The sequence below is a fragment of the Aegilops tauschii genome, chromosome 2 (genome assembly GCF_002575655.3).
Source record: "Aegilops tauschii subsp. strangulata cultivar AL8/78 chromosome 2, Aet v6.0, whole genome shotgun sequence".
NCBI lineage: Eukaryota > Viridiplantae > Streptophyta > Magnoliopsida > Poales > Poaceae > Aegilops > Aegilops tauschii.
This window is the reverse complement of record NC_053036.3, coordinates 592,993,115-593,012,863: the sequence shown is the minus strand read 5'-3', so window position 1 is coordinate 593,012,863 and position 19,749 is coordinate 592,993,115. Positions and strand designations below refer to the sequence as shown.

At 40.4% G+C, this 19,749-nt stretch overlaps 1 protein-coding gene across 5 annotated transcripts; it reads left to right on the top strand.

Annotated features, from left to right (window-relative positions):
• Positions 1-1,144: 1,144 nt before the first annotated feature.
• Positions 1,145-18,654, top strand: LOC109750062 (mediator of RNA polymerase II transcription subunit 13). Of its 5 annotated transcripts, none has more exons than XM_020309014.4 (23): positions 1,145-1,574; positions 2,604-2,712; positions 4,327-4,400; positions 4,514-4,653; positions 4,747-4,833; positions 4,929-5,016; positions 5,107-5,190; positions 5,950-6,027; positions 6,116-6,195; positions 7,005-7,083; positions 7,326-7,634; positions 7,703-7,789; positions 9,004-9,241; positions 10,319-10,525; positions 11,182-12,486; positions 12,567-12,816; positions 12,940-13,021; positions 13,112-13,199; positions 13,522-13,600; positions 14,817-15,112; positions 15,989-17,030; positions 17,129-17,500; positions 17,747-18,654. In XM_020309014.4, exons 2-23 carry the CDS (start codon positions 2,689-2,691, stop codon positions 18,376-18,378), a joined length of 5,721 nt encoding a protein of 1,906 aa, XP_020164603.1. In that variant the 5' UTR covers positions 1,145-1,574; positions 2,604-2,688; the 3' UTR covers positions 18,379-18,654. The 5 variants fall into 5 exon arrangements, with proteins under 5 accessions (XP_020164603.1, XP_073365202.1, XP_020164602.1 ...); XM_073509101.1 differs by having other exon boundaries at positions 1,274-1,574; positions 2,616-2,712; XM_020309013.4 differs by having other exon boundaries at positions 1,274-1,574; positions 2,616-2,712; positions 9,001-9,241.
• The last annotated feature ends 1,095 nt before the right edge of the window (positions 18,655-19,749 follow it).

The window sequence follows — 19,749 nt, the reverse complement described above, 5'->3', positions numbered from 1 at the left end:
AACTATGATTAACATAGGGGATATGTCATACAAATTTAATTTTCATGTTCAATGTATCCATATATGTAAAGAATTCCTACCATTATATTGTAAAAAAATAAACAGACGCAGCAACGCGCGCCATCATGGTCTAGTAACTCACTATGAAGTGGAGGGCATCAAGCAACACCACTAGGCATTGGGGGGAGGGGATGCCCACCGAGGGCATCGCCTGATGTGTTTTTAACTTTTAATCCAGATCTCAAGAAAACGAATTGAACAAGTTTGATGGCTGGAAGAAGATAGGAATCGGGCTTCCGAGCGGTATTCCTCGCTTCTGGCACGTGTAACTCTTACCTTTTCTATCTACATGTGTGGGTTTTCCTTGAAAAATGAGTGCCTCCTTGTAATAAATATGCTTTTTCCCTCCTTTATCTATCTCTATAAAAAATCAGTGCTCCTAGGGGTATCTCGAGGAAAAATTAGAGCATCTCTAGCAGATCCGGTAAAATTCGGTATTGCAAAATCGTTTTAGGTATCCCCTGAAAATGATTTTGCAGGAAACTACGTAGCGCCCATAAAGATCAGCTCGAACCAACGACAAGCACCGGAAAACCACTGCACAGAACCTACAAGCCTTATCTCCATACACTGATGAAGATGCTCTTACTATGTGTTAAGAGTATTTTTTTAGGTGCATTGTGTTATGTGGTGAGGCCGGTGGCGGCCGATTTCGCTGTTTTGACACTTTTTGAAAAGTTCAACCAGATCTAACCTTGGTTCATAAAAATTTCAAGATCTGACTATTTTCCTACGGTCATTGGCCTCGGTGGTAGGGTAGCACAACCTACCTCTGGGTCTGTGACGATAAGACTTACTTGCTCCGTCACGCTCGTTTGGTGTGGAAAATACCCTATCACCATGGTCCTTGGCGGCAGGTTATGTCACCCTACCGTTGCATGCATTCCTCTATAATAATTGCATGCATTTTCACACTAAACAGACGTGACGACACATGGAAGTCCTAGGGTCAAAGACCCTGACGGAGCTACCCTAGTCAATGGCGATAGGAAAAAGATCAGCTACCGAAAATTTTACGAACCAAAGTCAGATCTGACTGAACTGGTCGAAAAGGGTCAAAACAACGAATTTGGTCGCCGGTGGCGAGGCGCTCCAGTAAACTGACCCGAGCCGACCCCATCACAGATCTGATCTCAACTGACCCGTATCGAACGCCCACGCCGCCGCGCCTCCGGTGCCCGAAGCCGCCAACGCCACCGCCGGCTCCCTGACACCCGTCCCCCACTCCCTCGCTGCAACCCGCAATTACCTGGTTGCCCCTGTCCCAGTGAACCCAACGGAAGCAGCCGGGCGCGTTCGTCTCCCGACTTCGCCGTACGCCCCGCCCTCCGCCCCCGCCCGTCCAGCCGACGCCGGCGGCGACCGGCGGCGACGGAGAACAAGGCCCAGGCGCCCCTGCTTCCTGCTGGTCCCCGGCCGCATCCCCCCCTCACTTCTCCGCTCTCACGCACCACCGAGGGCGAGCTCCGCGCGACGCCGGCCGCGACCAGGGGCGGCGACAGCGGTGACTCAAGGTGAGCGTCCTTGGCAGAGCACTCCTCTCCTCTCCACTGGCCCGGAGCCCGCCCTCTTCTCTGATCTCGTCCCCCGTTCGTTCACTCACGAACCCTAGAACCCTAGTCTCGCTTGAATGTTATGTTAGGCGTTTGACATAGTAATGTGGGGGCATTCGATCAAGTAATTTCCGCTCCTGAACTATCTCACGCTCTGACCTTAGACATTGGTCCTTGAATGAGCTTTCAGTCATCCTGATCACAAGCTGACCTCCATAATTTTTGGCTGTGCCAGTGTACATTGATCCGCCGCCCATGGCCGCAGTACGGGTTTCTGCCGTGTTTAGATGGTGGGGTGTCGGGTAAGGAGATGGTGTAGCAGATTCTGCCGTTAGGGTAAGTGGGTAACGGGTGATGGAAGATCGCGCCTGTCATTGATTTGACGCGTTTATGCATCGTAGGCCTCTACAAGGATAAGCATCGTGTGAAATGCCACAAGGAGTAGGGAGTTCGGCATTCTGTAGGTTGTTCCCTGTGCCGCGCGTGTCGGTTACCCTATAATGTTGCAAGGAGTAGGGAGCTTGAATATGTTAACTGCAACCGTCAATGAAAGCAATTGGACTGTGTTTTTTTAACCTTATAAATAGAAATTTCTTGCTTCATTTGTCTATGAGGGGCTTTGGAACTAGAATGGCAGAATACCATTTCTTTTACTTGTAAACATGGAAACTAAAGATCCTACCTCATCGGTGCTTTATTGATGTGACAGTGTGTGGGAGTCCTAAACATTTTATCTCAGCGTTGAATAGTTTTGTCTCTGCAGTGTAGGATGTTGTGGAATTTAAAATAACAATGATAGATTCCCATTGTTGTAGTATTGTTCAATTATCATATCTTTTATTCTGATCTGGAATTAAGAGTGACAACCATAGAATCCCACTATTTACGGATAACATTTGTGTGATCCCATTTCTTTCATGTATTTTCTTCATTTGTTCAGCTGTTCTATAAATGTTTTTTTCCCAGTACTCTTTGTATGACAAGCAGCAGGCCATGTTGCAGGTTTCACCTTCTACTGTAGAGGCATGAACACTGATGATTTTATAAAGCAGTATCCTTGTCTTCTACACTGAATATGTGGACCAACATTTTCAAAATTGTAAGTTAGACCTTACCCCCCCTCCCCGCGTGTTCTGTTGAATTGTGGCCCCATAATTTGTTTTATTGTATTTCATTGTACTGCGAAATGTAAAGTCTCTAGTGTTTCTGTTATTGCAACTTGCAAGTTCTCCATGCGTTATACTTCCTCCATCCTTTTTATTAGGTGTATTTCCTTTTTACCCCTGTTGATGCCAATTCCAGCCGTCCTGAATCAGAGGATCATTAATTAGCTGCCGATAATTACCCCTCTAACCTACATTGTAACCAGGGGCATTTCAGTCCCAAATTATCCTCAAATCAGTGCCTTGGTTACCGTGTACAAAAATGACACCTAATAAAAAGGAACGGACGGAGTATCATCATTTGCAAACGAGTTTTGTTCTATACCAACCATGATGATGATGTGAAAAAGGGAACAAAATGTAGTATGGCAACTGTTTGAATCTTCGCTCCATTTGTTTTCCACACGAGAGCTGCACATCATTTAATTAAGAAAGAAAATAGTACAAGGAAGAGGGAGACCCCCCCCTCCCCCCCTCACCCGACAGCCAACAACACCCAGCACACCCTGAAAGAAACTACAGAGTTCTCGCCACACGCCTCAATGAGATGACGAGACTACAAAGACAGTGTTACACTTCCAGGGCAAGCGACCCAACAAACAACTCTCTCAGCCCCGATGCCCCAGCAGAACACCATATAGAGCACTCATTTGCCGCAGCTTGCAGCACCATCATGAAGCTTGGACTTGCTCCATTGAAAACACAATCACTCCGGTGTTGTCAATTTTTCCAAGCAACTAAAATAATAAGAGAATTGAGGCCTTTTCGAGTTTCCTTGGGTGCTCCTTTGACAGCGCTGCACCATTTTCATTTTCCAGTCGTTAAGTAGAAACCTGTAACGTAAAGTTTAATCCTTAATAGGGTATCTGAGGTTCTGCTTATGGTCTGTAGATGAACACAATCACTCCGGTGTTGTCAATTTTTCCAAGCAACTAAAATAATAAGAGAATTGAGGCCTTTTCGAGTTTCCTTAGGTGCTCCTTTGACAGCGCTGCACCATTTTCATTTTCCAGTCGTTAAGTAGAAACCTGTAACGTAAAGTTTAATCCTTAATAGGGTATCTGAGGTTCTGCTTATGGTCTGTAGATGCTTTAACGGTTTGCCCAATAGGTAGAATAGTTGTGCCTGGGGCATTTTTTGTTGGATCTTCCACAGGTTATTTCTCACTGCTATCTTTGCGGCTTACAAATGTCCTTTTGTTTTTTTTCCAATTCCTGCAATGGTTTGTATTTTTTTTTCTTTTGATGAAGTAGAAGTAGAAGTAGAAATTGAAACTGATTGCTTCAAAAGTTTGGAGAGCTATTGAACCACCCTCCTCACACATCACAAACTACAGCACAGGAGAGGCATTACCCGTCACACTTCCAAACTGAGAATGATGTTCCATTTCATATCTCCAGGTTTCTGGCAGAGCCTAGAGCTTTAGAGTACGGAAAGTGAGACATTTTTTTACCTACTTGGTCTGCCACAGCCTGCTATGGAATTAGTTTGTAGATTCTTCAGATAGACTTTCTTTGGTTTATTCTTATGTGTATATTTCGTGCTTGCAGGGGGAGCTTCAGACTGTATCATGGTTTCAGTTTCTTCCTGTTGAACCAGATTACAGTGCTACTTCTGATAGAAGGTGTTAATTGTACCCTCCATATGCCGCTTTTGTGCTGTCTTCTAGTTGCTTGTCGCCACTTGTTATTTTTGTTCTAATGCATGTGTTTTTTGTGATCCCTGTTCCTCATCCAGTTCAAAAGCCGAGCAGAAAGATGCTCTTAATAGCACTGTGCTGTCAGCGTATCTTCGCTTACAGAGTGAAGGTCTCCTAAGTACTTGGACAAATTCCTTTGTTGGCCCTTGGGATCCATCTCAAGGAGAGCATAACCCTGGTAATAATTATGTCCACTACCTGCATCCATCTTTCTTTCTACCTAAGTCAAGCCTATGCTTATTTATGCCAAATTTTTTTGTAACAATGACAGATGAGAAGATCAAGCTCTGGTTGTTTCTTTCTGGCCGCCACTCGTCAGTACCTGAAATGACCCAGCCCGCTGTAGCTAAATTAAGAGGTTGATTATTGTTGATATTTGTTATTGCATGGAGTTTTAGACTGTCTAGTTTGCTTATTTATTTGCTTGTTTCTACTGCTTATTCTGTTTTGCAGTTGTTTCAAGTGGTTTATGGGTGGCTCCAGGCAACTCGGAAGAGGTTGCAGCTGCATTATGTCAGGCCTTAAGAAATTCTTTGGAGAGGTATCATTATACTTGTTATAGTATGAATCTGTAATTTATAATTTGTTGTCTAGTAGATGAATTTTAAATCTGACAATTTCTCTTGTACAGAGCACTAAGAGGGCTTTCCTATGCAAGATTTGGTGATGTATTTACAAAATACAACCCCCCTACAAGAAATCAAAACAGCTTTAGGTTTGTGACTAAGTTGCTATGCCTTTATCTATTCATTTTTTATTCTTTGTTAACTAGTTTTTTTTACACTTTTTGCTCAGCAACTTATGCAATGTGTCTGCTAAAGTAACACAGATAACGTGTCTGTTAAAGTTCCAATGTCGTCCACTACAATAGATAGTGTATGGTATATATTGGGATAAAGTGAAGTTTGCCATTGTTCTTGTGTTTGAAGAAATGAAAAGGCCCCTGTCCACCTAGTGATAAAAAAACTTTGTTTAAACAATTGTAACCTAATTCTAAACATGGGGTTTCAACTTAATAGATTCTTTATTCTTTCCGCCAAAGTGGTTTTGAGAATAACCGCATGCCTTTTTTTGCCAACCTTTATGTGATGGCGAGAATGTAATGATAATATTCGGATACTTGTTGGCCATTTATCTTGTATACGAGCATCGGAGTGGGGCCTGCATGAATTCGTATCCTCTGACATATTTTAGATAACTGTCAAGATGAGTCAGTAAGCTGACCTTTCTTCACTTCTAGTCATTGGATAATGAAGCAGAAATCCATATCAAGTTGCTATAATGCTACAATCCATTACAGGCTCACAATCATCTCTCTTTGATCTGACGGGTGAAATAAATAATGTCAGTGTGACATTGAGGATACAGATATGGGTGGCCATGTAGTTTCATTTTTCCCCCTTTTGTTCTTCCAAGGATAACTTCACTTTTCTTGATTTCCATTCCATTTATTTTTGTTATCGTTGTGTTATAGGAGAGCACAACCTACAGTAGAATTTGTCTTTGCGGCCACTGAGGAAGCAATCTTTGTGCATGTTATTATATCTGCAAGGTCAGTTCTTTTTTTGTTCCTCATATCGTTGGCCTTCTTCAGTTTATTTAGTGCCAGAAGTCTTACTTTAAATGGTTTATTCTATTAGATATATGCGAAACCTTTCTAGTGATGATATAGAGAAAGTTCTCACACACAGTCCCCGTTCTGTTGGTGAAGGTCTTCCAGGTACCGTTTCATTCACTAATTCCATCTCTACACATCTTGCTGTATTGGCGTCCTTAGAAAATCTACTGTCGTATTTGCTGCAAAAGGATAATATATTTGTGCTATTCACAGTTCTGATCTGACATGATTTTCTTGTGATAGGGGAATTTACAGAAGTCCTTAGGACGTCTGATTTACAAATAGGGTCTGCCCATTGTTTTATCTTACAGTTAGTTCTTTATAAGATGGATTAAAAGATAACAAGTGCATCTCATTTAGAGTGGGGTACAGTGTTTTTGAAATTTCACCTTTACAAATAGAACTTCACCAGAGGCGGTATGCTAGCTTATGTCATACATTTTTATTAGTTTTCCATTTTTTGACTTTAATCGACGATCCTTTTGTATCATACTGTTATCTGAAGGGACCCCCTTACTGGAAATAGTTAAAAAACAGGACTGCATTGGTTTAGTTCGATAATTAGACCCTTCTAAGTAATCACGCCGCTACTGGTGATAGTTCTGTATTTCTCTTAGCCTGTGTGCTATGATGTTGACAAAATGGGCAGAAGCACAGCCATATAGTGGTTTATGTTCTTGGAGTTGTGTCTTGAATCAGGCTTGAATATAAAATAGTTCTCTAAATAGTTAAACTAAGTTCACTGTGCATTCTATTTCTGTGACCAAGCTCATGATAACTTTGATTTGTAACTTTGCTTTTGCCAGTTTCTTCATCGTTTATGTAAATTTTGTTTTATGCCTTTTTGGATGAAAGTTATTTGTTATATCATGCATATTCAAATTCATGATCTGTTTCATTGAATGTTGCAGTTATTGTTGCTCCTAGCGGAATGCTGGGTAGGCTTGTCGGCTGTTGCCCGAGTGACCTCGCAATACAAGTATATTCAAGGTATTTCTGAACTCAAAAGTCAATACTCAAATCGACTTATATGCTAAGCTGTTCTTTTTTTTGGCATTCTATGCCTGTTGATATGACCTCTCACTGATGAGTTAGACACTTAGACCTGCTTGCACCTCTTGGGTGTTATCTCACCTGTCAGTGAGATCTTGTGTTTCTTTTAAGGATATTCATATGCAGAGCAGTTCATTATGATACTTAGTTCTCATGTTAACTTTGTGTAAACATTTCAGCAAATTATCGGCACCTAATCTACCAGGTTTTACTCAACCCACCATCTGCCAGCTGAGAGGTCAAAGTTACTATGTTGAAGTTGCCCTTGGCTTTCCACCTGCCTCAACTGACAAAATTTCTGAATCGGAAAATAATCAGATTAAGGAAGAATTTGATTCAGTGAAGGAACCTCATGTAGGTGATTATGGGCAGAAAAAGTTAGAATCTGCTGATGGCCTTCCAGTTCTTGAAAGGACATTTATTTACCCACCTGAGGCTGTTATGGTACCTATGGTCCATCAGGCATTTGTTCGCTTTTCTAGTAAAAGGTAATAGTCTTGCTCTAATGATCTTGTTATGCTTGGAGCGTGCATGGTTTAAATTATGTTGCCTGCAGAATGTGGTCACAGGACTGGATGGGTAGTTCATCATGGGAGGCTTGGCCATTTTGGAACTTCTCTCCGTCTTCTTACTTCCGGAACAGGTCAGTCTTCTTGCATACATGGTTTTTTCTATCATTGACTACCTGGAACAGCTCATAAGTCAAAACGTTGGAGACCAACTTCAGATGCTGTTATGGACAAGGAACTCTGTAAAATGTTGAAAGAACAGCATTGATATGCTGTTTTGATGTTATCCTATACTAAGAACTAAATAGTGGAATACAAGATCTAAAAAATAACAAGAAAATATTTGTCTTAAGAGGAATACATGAAACTCGGATTATTTTTTCATTATGTTAGACATAGAAACACCCTCCAACTTTCTGAGCTAGGTGTGGACATAGAACAGCTAGGTAAATCCTGTCATTTTTTAGAACTTAGAAATTAAAGTTGCCGAGCATGCAAAATCTATCATTTCTTCAGAACTAGGATAAAATAATTGGAACATAAGTATGTTGCCTACCACCATGCTGTAAATTGTAATATCATGTCCCCACGTTTCTTACAGTAACTCCTTTCTGGCTTGCTCTCATTCAAGGGCCAGATCTTCTTGTGAACTGGAGAAAAACAGCACCAAGGACCGTTTCTGTTGATGCCTAACAGTGTCCTAGTATGCCAAATATTTTTGCCTAACAGGCTTGTGGCCAAGAAAAGTGGAGCCATAACCTAGCCTACCATGCCACAATGTATGTGCTTATGATGCCTTAGGACCTAGCTTATTATTTTTGGCATGCCTAAGCTGTGGCTACGAGACACTTGTCCAATTTGGCTAAGAAAAGTGTGGCACATTGTTGCAAAATTTTGTCTTCCAACCGAACAGGCCGTAAATGTTGTTTTAAAGGCACTTACTATTTTGTAATCAGGACTCTCTACTGCTTCATTCCCACAAAAAGGGAAGACCTAGAAGAATTGGCAACTAATTTTACCCAAAAAAGTTGAAGTTACTAAGGCTCAGTTTGCGGTTGTGGAACTGTGCTAAGCTGCACTAACTCTTTGTTAAGGACAACCATCTATGCAGCACATCCGGAGTCTCTATGCAGTATAAAACGTTTTGTTGCCATGGTTAATTATACCCAAAAGTTACTTGCAAGAACTACATTGATTCAATCGGGCCCATGGATCATAATCTCTGGCTGCAAATAAAATTAATCTGTGTCATTACATGATATTTTTTTAGTACTTCTTTTAATACATCATGATTGCAAATTTGGTTTGTCTAATTTCTCCTGCATTAATTATTTTGATCTGTTAGCAGCTCTTTCTTTGGATCTTCACGCGGACTTGGTGTGAACTCTAATTTTCTAAGACTAAGAAGACAAAGGAATAACAACTCCAACGGCATGGCTAGTAGTATCAGTAGTGTCAGTAGCACTTCTAATGGGAGTGAGCATGCAGTTGCTGCTAAAGGTGGTGATCTTTTGGCAGATGCTGACTCTACAGCGTGCCATCAGTCTGATCTGCCATTGAACAATGACATTGCTGGTAGCAAGATGGTAATGTGTTGATTTCCTCTCAATTTACAAACTTATACCATAATGAATTAGTTTTTTCTCAAAAGTTACATTTTAATATGTTTGTTAGTACAACACTACATTTTCCGCTTCTCAGTAGCTAACTTGTAGTGGTAGTATCATGCTTTGCTTCATCATTCTTGTGACTAACAGATGACTGTTATGCCACTATTGACACAAAAACATGTTTATCGACTTACCTCTAATTAGCTATAGGTGTGAAATACTCCCTTCGTTCCAGAATATAAGGTGTATTGATTTTCGTGCAAGTCAAACTTGTGTAAGTTTGACCAAGATTATAGAATAAAATATCGACATCTACAATAAAAAAATATGAAAATACTTTTCATGATGGATCTAGTGATACAAATGTGACTTTTGAAAGAACTAATACTCCTTATGTTTTGGAACAGAGGGAGTATGAGATATGGTCAATTTTTGTGTAAATGGATTATGTTTAAGTAAAACAATGATCAGCTGTGAGTAGCCGCATCCTTTTTTCCTACAGAAAACTAAGTATGTATACTAGTGCATAAAATATTTTGTCATCTTCACTCTTCAGTGATGCTTGCATGTGAAATAGAAGCCAGGGGAATATGACTTGCTCAACAAATATGTGCATAGTTTCTTTTTGGAAGTGCATAACACTTTATGTAGCAAGTAATCTAAGCATTAATGATAAAATGGAACAAAATCTGGATAGAAACTGACAATTGAATGGTGGCAGAAATTTCATTACATGGAAGAACACATGCTATACAGTTCATGCCATCTTGTGCATAGAAGTATTTGTGTAATTGTGTTTAATTTGTGAGCAAATACCAATCTGTTGATGCTAAAACTATCACAACACCAAATTTTCTTGCCACATTACCTCTGCATGAAGTTCTATTCTGGTGAATAATCTCCATATATACATGTTACACTGTTTGTGTTATTAACTCATTTCACTATGTTAATGCTTGATAGCATTATTAGTGCACAATCACACTACTGCTGTACCAGTCTACGTTAGCGTTGTGCTGAAGAAGTCTTGATGTTTTGTATTCGTTCAATCAGGTATCCAAGCGCTCTCGTTCTGAAATAACAGAAGATTCTTCTCATGCTGGCAAAGAAGTTAGGGAAAACATGCAAGGCACAAATGGTCAGGGGGGATGTTCTTGGGGCTGGGGTGAAGAGGGGGTTGTGATGGACATCAATATACTTCTCTCGGAGTTTGGAGATTTTAGTGACTTCTTTCAAGGGGATGAGTTAGATTTTGGTGAGGTAGGTACCCTATCATCCTCGTAGTAGTTACTTATAGATGAAACAAGGTTATAATATTTAGAGTGACTATACTTGGTCATGTATGAGAAGCTCTGTGATAATGATGAAGTCATTATGCATATGACAATGATAGGAATCCGTAGTACTTTTGAAATATTTAATTCAATTAAATAGATCACTAGTTGTATTCTGCAACTTAATATATTGTATTGACTTCTTCGTTGCATTTCATGCTCCTGCAATGCTGTGCATTTTTTTTTACAAAAGGTCGCTACTGTCACCGCTGCTTGTTTAAGTTTCTAGATTGTAGCCAATTACTTCACTTCTGCTTTGTTGAGTTTTTAGATTGTAATCAAGGACCATTTATTGAATCACACATATTTCATGCCTTGAAACATGTTGCTTATGATATCACCAAGAGCTTGTGAAATAATCCCTTTTAACCTTCTACCCTGTCTACTTAGCTATGAAATGTGGAATTCTCTGCTTGTTGGATCTAAACAATGAGTACACTGCAGAACCTTCTTTAAATGTAAATAACATACTAACTTTTCTGGACATGCAAGTAGAAAACTGTATGGTGATGATATTTGTGTTGTAGGATCACTTCTTTCTGACTTGCCTGCTACCTATAATCCTGATTACATTTTATGTAGCCTCCAGGTACTGCTGAATCACATGCTTTAGTAAGCCCTGCTTCGGAATATGGAGACATGCCATTCATAGATAGTCCATCCGTAGCTATGGATATACCTGAACAAAGACTTTCTCCTGTTGGTTTCACATCTATGGAGGCATTTAACCACCAAACGATGTCACCTATTCAGGATGTTGCTTCTAAAGTTCAGGAGCCTCTCAAAGAAATTGCATCACCTGCAGGGTCCCAGTCCTTAGTATTATCATCTAGTAGATCTGATTTTCTCACCAGAGCTGAAGCTACACTCACATTTGCACCAGAATATGCAGCTGTTGAAATTTCCAGTTGCGAGACACCGGCGACACTGTTTACAAATCCCTACTTGCCCGGATCGAAAAAAAGAGGGAGTTGCGGTTTTAGCTCAAGAGTTTATTCGTATGATGTCACACAAAGTTCTAAAGTTGAGTCTGCAGGAGACAAGTCTGAGAAGTCTGATAAACTAACACCAGCTAATCTTTCACGTGATGTTGGTCGATCAAGCTTATACACACTTGTGCAAGGTAGGAAAAATGAGAGTGAAAAGAGCTTAAACAATGCAGACGAACAATCATGCAAGGGAGAAACATCAAGACCTGTTTCTGGTGAAACTTCATTTAGCTCTTCTCTGACTATACAAAAGAAGAGTGATAGCATGCTTAATGTTGGGTATTTCCTCCTATCTATGAAGACCGCACTTGCAACTGAAATTGAATGCATCACATTTCAGGCTGCCATGTGCAGAATAAGGCATACACTAGTGTCTCTGCGAACCAAAGCATCTGCTGAATTAAAAAGTGCCTTGTCCAGTGCTATGCAGACAGAGAGCAGTAGTAACTCGGGTCTTGTTCCCAAATATGAGATGAAAAGGAAAGAAAGTATACCAGCTAGGCTGTCTAGTGATGTTGACCATGACATGTATGATAGGTCCCAATTAGAAAACGTGGGAGTTTGGAGGTCTGTTGTGGTACCTAAAGGGGCAAAACCCCTTGATTCTTTGTCCGCTAAAACATTTACTGGCACAAGCCCATCTGTACAAAGGCAACCTATTGTGGAACTTCTCAGTGCCATGGCTCTGCTAGTTCAGCAATCTACTTCATTTGTTGATATCGCACTTGATATGGATGATGGAGATGGTTCTTTTTTCTGGCTTTCCTTGGATGAGCAGAGGAGACGTGGATTTTCTTGTGATCCTTCTATGGTTCATGCTGGCTGTGGTGGACTACTAGGAACATGTCATTCCAAGGATTGCGCTGGTGTTGATTTAGTTGATCCACTTTCCGCAGAGGTAAAAATCTGCTGCTCTGTTTTCTCTTGCCACTTGTACTTATCCACACATCATTTCTCCATGTCTTTTTCTGGATACAGGTTTCAGAATCATCCATGATTGGCTTGTTGCAATCGGATATAAAATCAGCTCTTAAAACTGCGTTTGCAAACATGGATGGTCCATTATCAGTAATTGATTGGTGCAGGGGTCGAAGTAATATAGCAGAATCTGCTGCGATGGGAGATGCATACTCTTTCCATTATACTACTGGTGATATTCGAGATACTTCAAATTCTATACCCATTGGTGGAGATGCAATGAGCCCACCCCAATCTAGCAATGATCGAGGTATTCCTGTTGCCACATCTCTCAACCTGTCTTCAACTTCTTTATTACTCCCTTCGCCAAATATAATATTGCCAGAAGGAGAAAGTCATGATTCATCTTAGAGGAGATTGAATTTCAATGCAGGCACTTCAGAAGAGCATCATAAGGGATATCACCGTGTTAGACCAACCATCGCTGTCCTCCCTTCGCCATCTCTTCTTGTTGGGTAGCAGACTTGTTCCCCTTAAAATGATTATTAAATGAACTAACATTTAATTGTCTGCGTGAGTTACTGATGTAAGTATTGAAATTGCAGTTACCAGGATGATTGGTTAAAGACCTCTGCTAATTGCCTCAAATTGTGGGAGAAGGCTCCTTTGGAACCTTATGCTTCGGCCAAGCCTGTAAGGCATAGTTTGGCACTGTGGTGGCATATAGCCCACTATAGATTTTTATTACCTTTTGATATATCAACTACCTGAAAGTATAACTTTAGTGTCGTTCTGGATCCATAAAAGCAACTTGTTAATAGCATTGGTAAATATTTTTTGTGGTGTAAGTATTCCATATCAGGAAACAACACAAAACGACACAACCGCAAATTGGCCCTAAGTTCTGTAGCCATTCTAGAATCTAGATTACTACGCGTTTCTTTGTTTCGGTTACTCTGGAAAGAGTTTTTGTAGTTTTGGGACTCATAAATTTCTCATTTGTTCGCTCTTTCAGGTTACTTACTACGCGCTGTGCCCCGATATTGATATGCTTACTTCTGCAGCTACTGATTTCTTTATGCAGCTTGGAACAAGTAAGTGTCTATAACGTTGCTTCTTCAGTTTTTCTTTGGTTGTCAGTTGTGATGCACAATTATTACTTAGACCTAACAAGGATTTGGTGGTAATGAGATAATTTCCACCCGCTTGAGTTGTGCTGTTTTTATTATAATGTATGCATCCCTTCGTCTGGTTACAAGTCAGTGCCGAGAAAATATATTCAATTGAACAATATAGAGAAAATTGAAAAGAACTATGGAAAATAACCAGCTGTTTTGGGTCAAATGGAGGGGCTTGTCCAAACTCCAAAACTCTTGACATGAGATTTCAGAACTCTCAACTCTCCACCCAGCCCAAGTCGAGGATTGAGCACAGTTGTGGCTTATGAGAAGTTGCACACGTATGCAAGGATGGTCCTAGATTTTTTGGTTAAGATTGATAATTTAAAATTTTGTATTTAAATGCAATCCAACCCAGTGGATAGTCCCACATTGCCTGGTCAGGGGATGTGAACTTAACATGTGAGATCCAAATGCAATTAAACCCATAAGTTAAATCTTACAACTTATATTTATGGCAAGGTTGAACGATAGCGTGCATGGATCCATACATGTCCCATGCAAACACGGGATCACTCCCAATCTTGCACCAAATAAAAAGTACAAGTTCTAACTAGCTGCAGATGAAGTAGGGGCTATATGTTCCATTATATTCTACCGTTATGTAGTATTAATGTGTCTGACTGTATGTTTGTAGTTCTCCCCACCCGTTAAGATAGGACCCTAGTTCATAAACTTAAAATCTTGTTAGCTATTGATACTTGTGCCTGCAAAGTGTCTATGAATCCAATAAACAGCATTGGTTCACTTTGTTGGCGTTATGACAATCAGACATGTGTTGATATATAGAGATTTAAGCCTAATGCCACCTTTTCTAACTCTGTATTTACTATTTGTTGCCAGTTATACGTTCAGTTCAAAAGAGGCAATATTTACAGCCAGTCACTGCTTTTAATTTAACACGTTAACAAATTATATGGCGTCATGGTTGTAATACAATTGATTTCTTTCTATTTGATCACATCATTGTAATAGATATAAACAACCAAAAGAATATAACAATGGTTTGTCATTACTGGGGTGACTTGTCAGTTAGTCATAGTTTAGCAATCTCATAATCTCCATATAATTATTCTAGTTCATTGTGTTTCAAAGTTTATTCCTTACTTTTATCTATTTTGCATTCTTATAGTTTATGAAGTTTGCAAACTGGGTACTCATTTGCCACAACACAGTGGGGGGCAAATAGAACATTCTCCTGGAAAATATCTGCCTTCAGGACTTGTTCTCGTTGAGTGTCCTGATCAATTGAAGACTAGGGGCAGCCACTCAGTTTCTATCAGTTCAGTAACTGAATACTTTCAAGCTCTTTCAAAAAGTTGGAGTGTGAAAAGCTTCGTATCATCTCTGGCAAGGATAATTAAGGATATAAAGCTTACCGTAAACATTTCAACAAATCAGAAAGAGAGCAGTAACATACCTTGCACTGTAAGGCCTTTTACCTTTTCTTCCTTCTCCACTTTTTTGATCCAAGGGACTTCCAAAACAATAGCCGCGTGTCTCACTTCTTGTATTGTCCTGTGATGATACTCTGCATGGTTTATATTCTTGTATTCTTCTCATTATTTGGTCTTCTCTGATCAGTGTTTCTTTTTCCTCTTCTTTTTTGTGAGAACAAGCACAGAGAAGCCCACTGAAATAAATATTCTTATACATACTTGCACAAAAGGAATTGCAAAACGAAAAATACACATTAGTAGTCAACTTAGTGTAGGATGTTTCTTTAATCAGATATGGTTTGTTACTTTGTAGACATGTTACTTCTGTCATTCCGAATCTGTCTAAATACAGCTTTCCTATTTTCTTGATCCAACTGAGGCTCTTGTCATGGAAAATATCATTATTCCTCTTCTAACAACTTTTGTAGGATGCCATTATTATTCTGCACTTGTTACTAATAAATGCCACTATTGGAGTACACTTCACATATATACGTCACCAATTCTTTTGGAGATGCTCCCTCTATCAAAATATGAAACGTTTTTCGACACTATCATAGTGCCAAAAGGCGTCTTATATTTTGATACGGAGGGAGTATATCTTAACCCAATTTTTAAGTTTTTTGGATGCAGAAATGATCAAACATTTCATTTCTGTTCACTTGTATTTACAAAAAAAGATCACATGTGCGGAACTTCTAATCATTCAATTAGATGCACTATGGCCTCTAGGTGGATGAATTGATATTTCTTTCATGCTTTGCCTGAAGGAATGATGTGCAACAAAACTAAACTTTAAGTTGGTATTTTTCCCAGGACTGCAATGCTACTCTATTTTAACACCCACGGTCCATTATGTACGCAGGTAATTTATGTGGTCTGCCCATTTCCTGAACCATCTGCGGTCCTACAGGCACTGGTAGAAAGTTCTGTTGCCCTTGGGTCTATCTTATCGTCAGAGAGAGAAAGGAAATCATTCCTGTATACTCAGGTTGCCAAAGCTCTAGACAGCAGTGCTTCTGCTGATGAAGCATCAGCATCCAATGTTGTAATGCTCTCTGGGTTCAGTATACCGAAGCTTGTCTTGCAGATTGTTACTGTTGAAACTTTACTGAGACTCCATAAACCAAATGAGCTGGCTGCTTTCAAGGACATAGCTTTCACTGTGTATAATAAGGCTCGACGGATCCCACGGTTTGTTTCTATGAGTGACATGTTCCAGTCACCTACTTATATGAGTAGGCCTCAGTCGACGATGATGCACACTGCATCTCCTGGTCCTACCCTTTGGAAAGAGTGTCTAGTTCCTCGGATGTCTGGACAAACTCTCTCTAGAGAAACAGAGTTTGATGCATCCATGAGGTCAGTATCATGGGACAACTCATGGCAACCTGGCCGTGCTGTAGGATTGCCTGATCCAAGCAAAATCCCAGAATTATGTGCTCAGGATGACAGGAAGTATGCCTTTGAGCCGCTTTTCATTCTGGCAGAGCCTGGGACTGCTGATTACAGTGATATGATGGAATCTTCAAGATTTGGAGCTGATGCAAGTAGCAGTAGGGCTTACAGCTCAATTTCAGGTGGCACTGATAGTGGAGCAAGCCCGCCACTTGAAGGGTCTGAGAATGACAGTGCTACAAGTCTTCATTGCTGTTATGGCTGGACCGAGGACTGGCGATGGTTAGTATGCATCTGGACAGATTCTAGAGGAGAGTTATTAGACAGCTTAATATTTCCTTTTGGTGGTATTAGTAGCCGCCAAGACACTAAAGTTCTCCAGAGCCTATTCATTCAAATTCTGCAGCAGGGTTGTCAAATAATGTCGTCTTCACCAGAAGCTAGCAATACGAGATCAAGAGATGTAATAATAACCCGTATTGGAGGTTTCCTTGAACTTGAAATCCAGGGTACTAATCAATCTGACCATTAACTCTGTTCATTTCATTTGATAGGCCATAATGTGCTTTATTTATGTGTTTGTAATGTCTATGTATTGCTTATGCAGAATGGCAAAAAGCAATATACTCTTTTGGTGGTAACGAGGTAAAGAAGTGGCCTGTGCAGCTACGACGATCTATACCTGATGGTATTCCATCAAATTCTAATGGACCAACACTCCAGCAACAAGATATGGGCTTAATCCAGGACAGAAACATGCCTTCCTCACCTAGTACGTTATACAGCCCTCATTCAAAATCTAGCTTCACGAAAGGTCAGTCAGGCAACAAAAAGCAGATCCTAGTGGAACAAACTGGAATGGACAGTTCAAGGGGTTCATTGCACTTGGTTCGTAGCATCAGTTTAGTTGCAGTTTCGCAAGATAGCTCATTGCATCTGGCATGCCAAGCGGATCTGATGGCGACCAGACCTACTTCCGGTAAGTACTGTCTGTGTATGTTGATGTTATTATCTCCACCTACAAGTTACTTATTTAATGTGGCGATTTTTTAAGTAAATGATCATCACTAAATGACCTCATCATATACAAACACATTATATGATTATTTGTTTTAAATCTTGATCGTGCTAAGTGTGCCAATCAAGCAAAGGGTCATGCTTTTAAGGAAATCCATAGTCAAGGACGGATCATATTTACTAATGTTATTTTTCCCGTCTCTTACAGGTGAAGGGAATCAAAGCAGCACTGGGTCTTCTAGTTACTTAGATGGGTTTGCCCCAGTCAAGTCCATCGGGTCAATGTCTGCATCGTATCTTCTGGTTCCATCACCAAGTATGCGATATCTTTCCCCTGCGACATTACAGCTTCCAATGTGCCTTACATCGGAATCCCCACCACTTGCCCACCTATTGCACAGCAAAGGGACAGCAACTCCCTTGGCAATGGGTTATGTCGTCTCCAAAGCTGTCCCACCAGTAAGAAAGAATGCCGCCCAACTCACCAAAGAGGACAGGCACTCTGTTCTCTCTGTTAGCATCATCGATTACTACGGAGGCAGCACCCCCACTGTCCAAGAGAAGATGAGCAGAGGGGTTGGTGGCAGCACCATGAGCAAGCAGGCAAGGAACATCACCCATGAAACATCAGCCCGTGATTACGAAATGGACATGCACAATGTCTTGGAAGCGGTGGCCGCCGAGCTCCATGCCCTTTCGTGGATGACGGTAAGCCCGGTCTACCCGGAAAGGCGCAGTGCTCTCCCCTTCCACTGTGACATGGTTCTGAGGTTGAGGAGACTTCTCCACTATGCCGATCGACATCTCTCTCAGCTAACGGAGAAGGGAGATTTAGCTTAGAGAGGTGATAGCTAATTCACATGATTGAAACTAGCTGTTTTACACAGGAAAAACAAGGGCTAGATGCTGCTTAAACCCAAGTGCCTGTCTCTGTATCTAGATTAGGTAGGTAGGTGGAGGGCGCGTTGATGAGCCCCGGTTTTGCTTTGATAGCAAGAATGCTAATTTCTTGGGTTGAGGATGTATGTAATTAAGTGCTTAGCAATACCTCTCCCTGTAATCGTTGTAACATTGTTGAACTGGTAACTCAGTGGTATTTGGTGTTCATCGGCTTGAGGTTTCAGGTTGCTGCCGGCACCTTTTTTGTTCGCAAGGCCGCATTTGTGTGTCAGAAGGCGGTTTAATTACGTCTAAAGAAATTGCTCGGTTCCAAATTTTGGATGCATGTGCTTTTTTTGACAAAAAATGTGTACCTTTTTTGGTTATAAATCACAGTAAGAAGAAAATACATTCGAAAGTACGGATATTAGTTTTTGTGTTGAATAATGTTACCTCTTCTATTTGGGTTTAGATGACCTATAAATCTTGTCTTAAGTCAAACTTGTTGAAGTCTGATCAAGTTTATAGTTAAAATATGGGTCAATTGATGTTGGAATTTGTTGGTTTTGTTTCAGCCTCTTTCATTGAGATATGCCCCTTGCTATCGTTTTTAACCCCAAATAATAAGTGTCACACGTGCTTCTCTATCATTAGAGGGGAATTTGTTGGTTTTGTTTCCGCCTCTTCCATTGAGATATTTCCCTTTGCTATCGTTTTTTCCTCCCAAATGATAAGTGCCACACGTATGGCATGAAGCACTCCGGCCATGATGTTCTTTACAACTAAAGTTGCCATCCGAAAAGAAAAAAGTAAATTACCAAAAAATTGAAACTTGCCATCCGAAAGGAAAGTTCTAATGCTTGACAAAAAACTTGCCATCCTCTATCACTAAACTTGTCATAAAAACCATTTGGAGTTGCCGTGTGTTCGTGTCATGTGTGTGTCACTTATCAGTTTTTTTTCAAACCAGTGATAACCCTTTTTTTAACCGACCCTCACCTCGGCTGGAGAAAGAAATTTTTTGCAAGCAATAAAGAGAACAGTTTTGCTAAAGCACGTCTAGATGTGCTCTAAATATTGCACATCTAAATCCTATGTCATTGATTTTACACTAAAATCCGTCAAGTATTTGTTTTTGTCTTTTTTCTTTTTCTTTCTAGCTTGATTGAATCACCTAGAACAAGAAATCTTTTGCAAGCAAAATACAAGATCAACTCACTTAAAAGTACACAAATCTCAGAAACCTATCTTTTTACCTTTGCTATTGTTCCCCTCCTGACAACATATCTATCTCAATCTCAACCCAGTCAAAAATATTCTACACTGAACACT

What these genes read in the sequence shown, in the direction of transcription:
- LOC109750062 (XM_020309013.4), top strand. Translation starts at nt 2,689, where the DNA reads ATGTGGACCAACATTTTCAAAATT. An exon ending in AGTGCTACTTCTGATAGAAG is followed by an intron (nt 4,401 to 4,513) that starts GTGTTAATTGTA and finishes TTCCTCATCCAG; the next exon opens with TTCAAAAGCCGAGCAGAAAG. An exon ending in TTGATCCACTTTCCGCAGAG is followed by an intron (nt 12,487 to 12,566) that starts GTAAAAATCTGC and finishes TTCTGGATACAG; the next exon opens with GTTTCAGAATCATCCATGAT.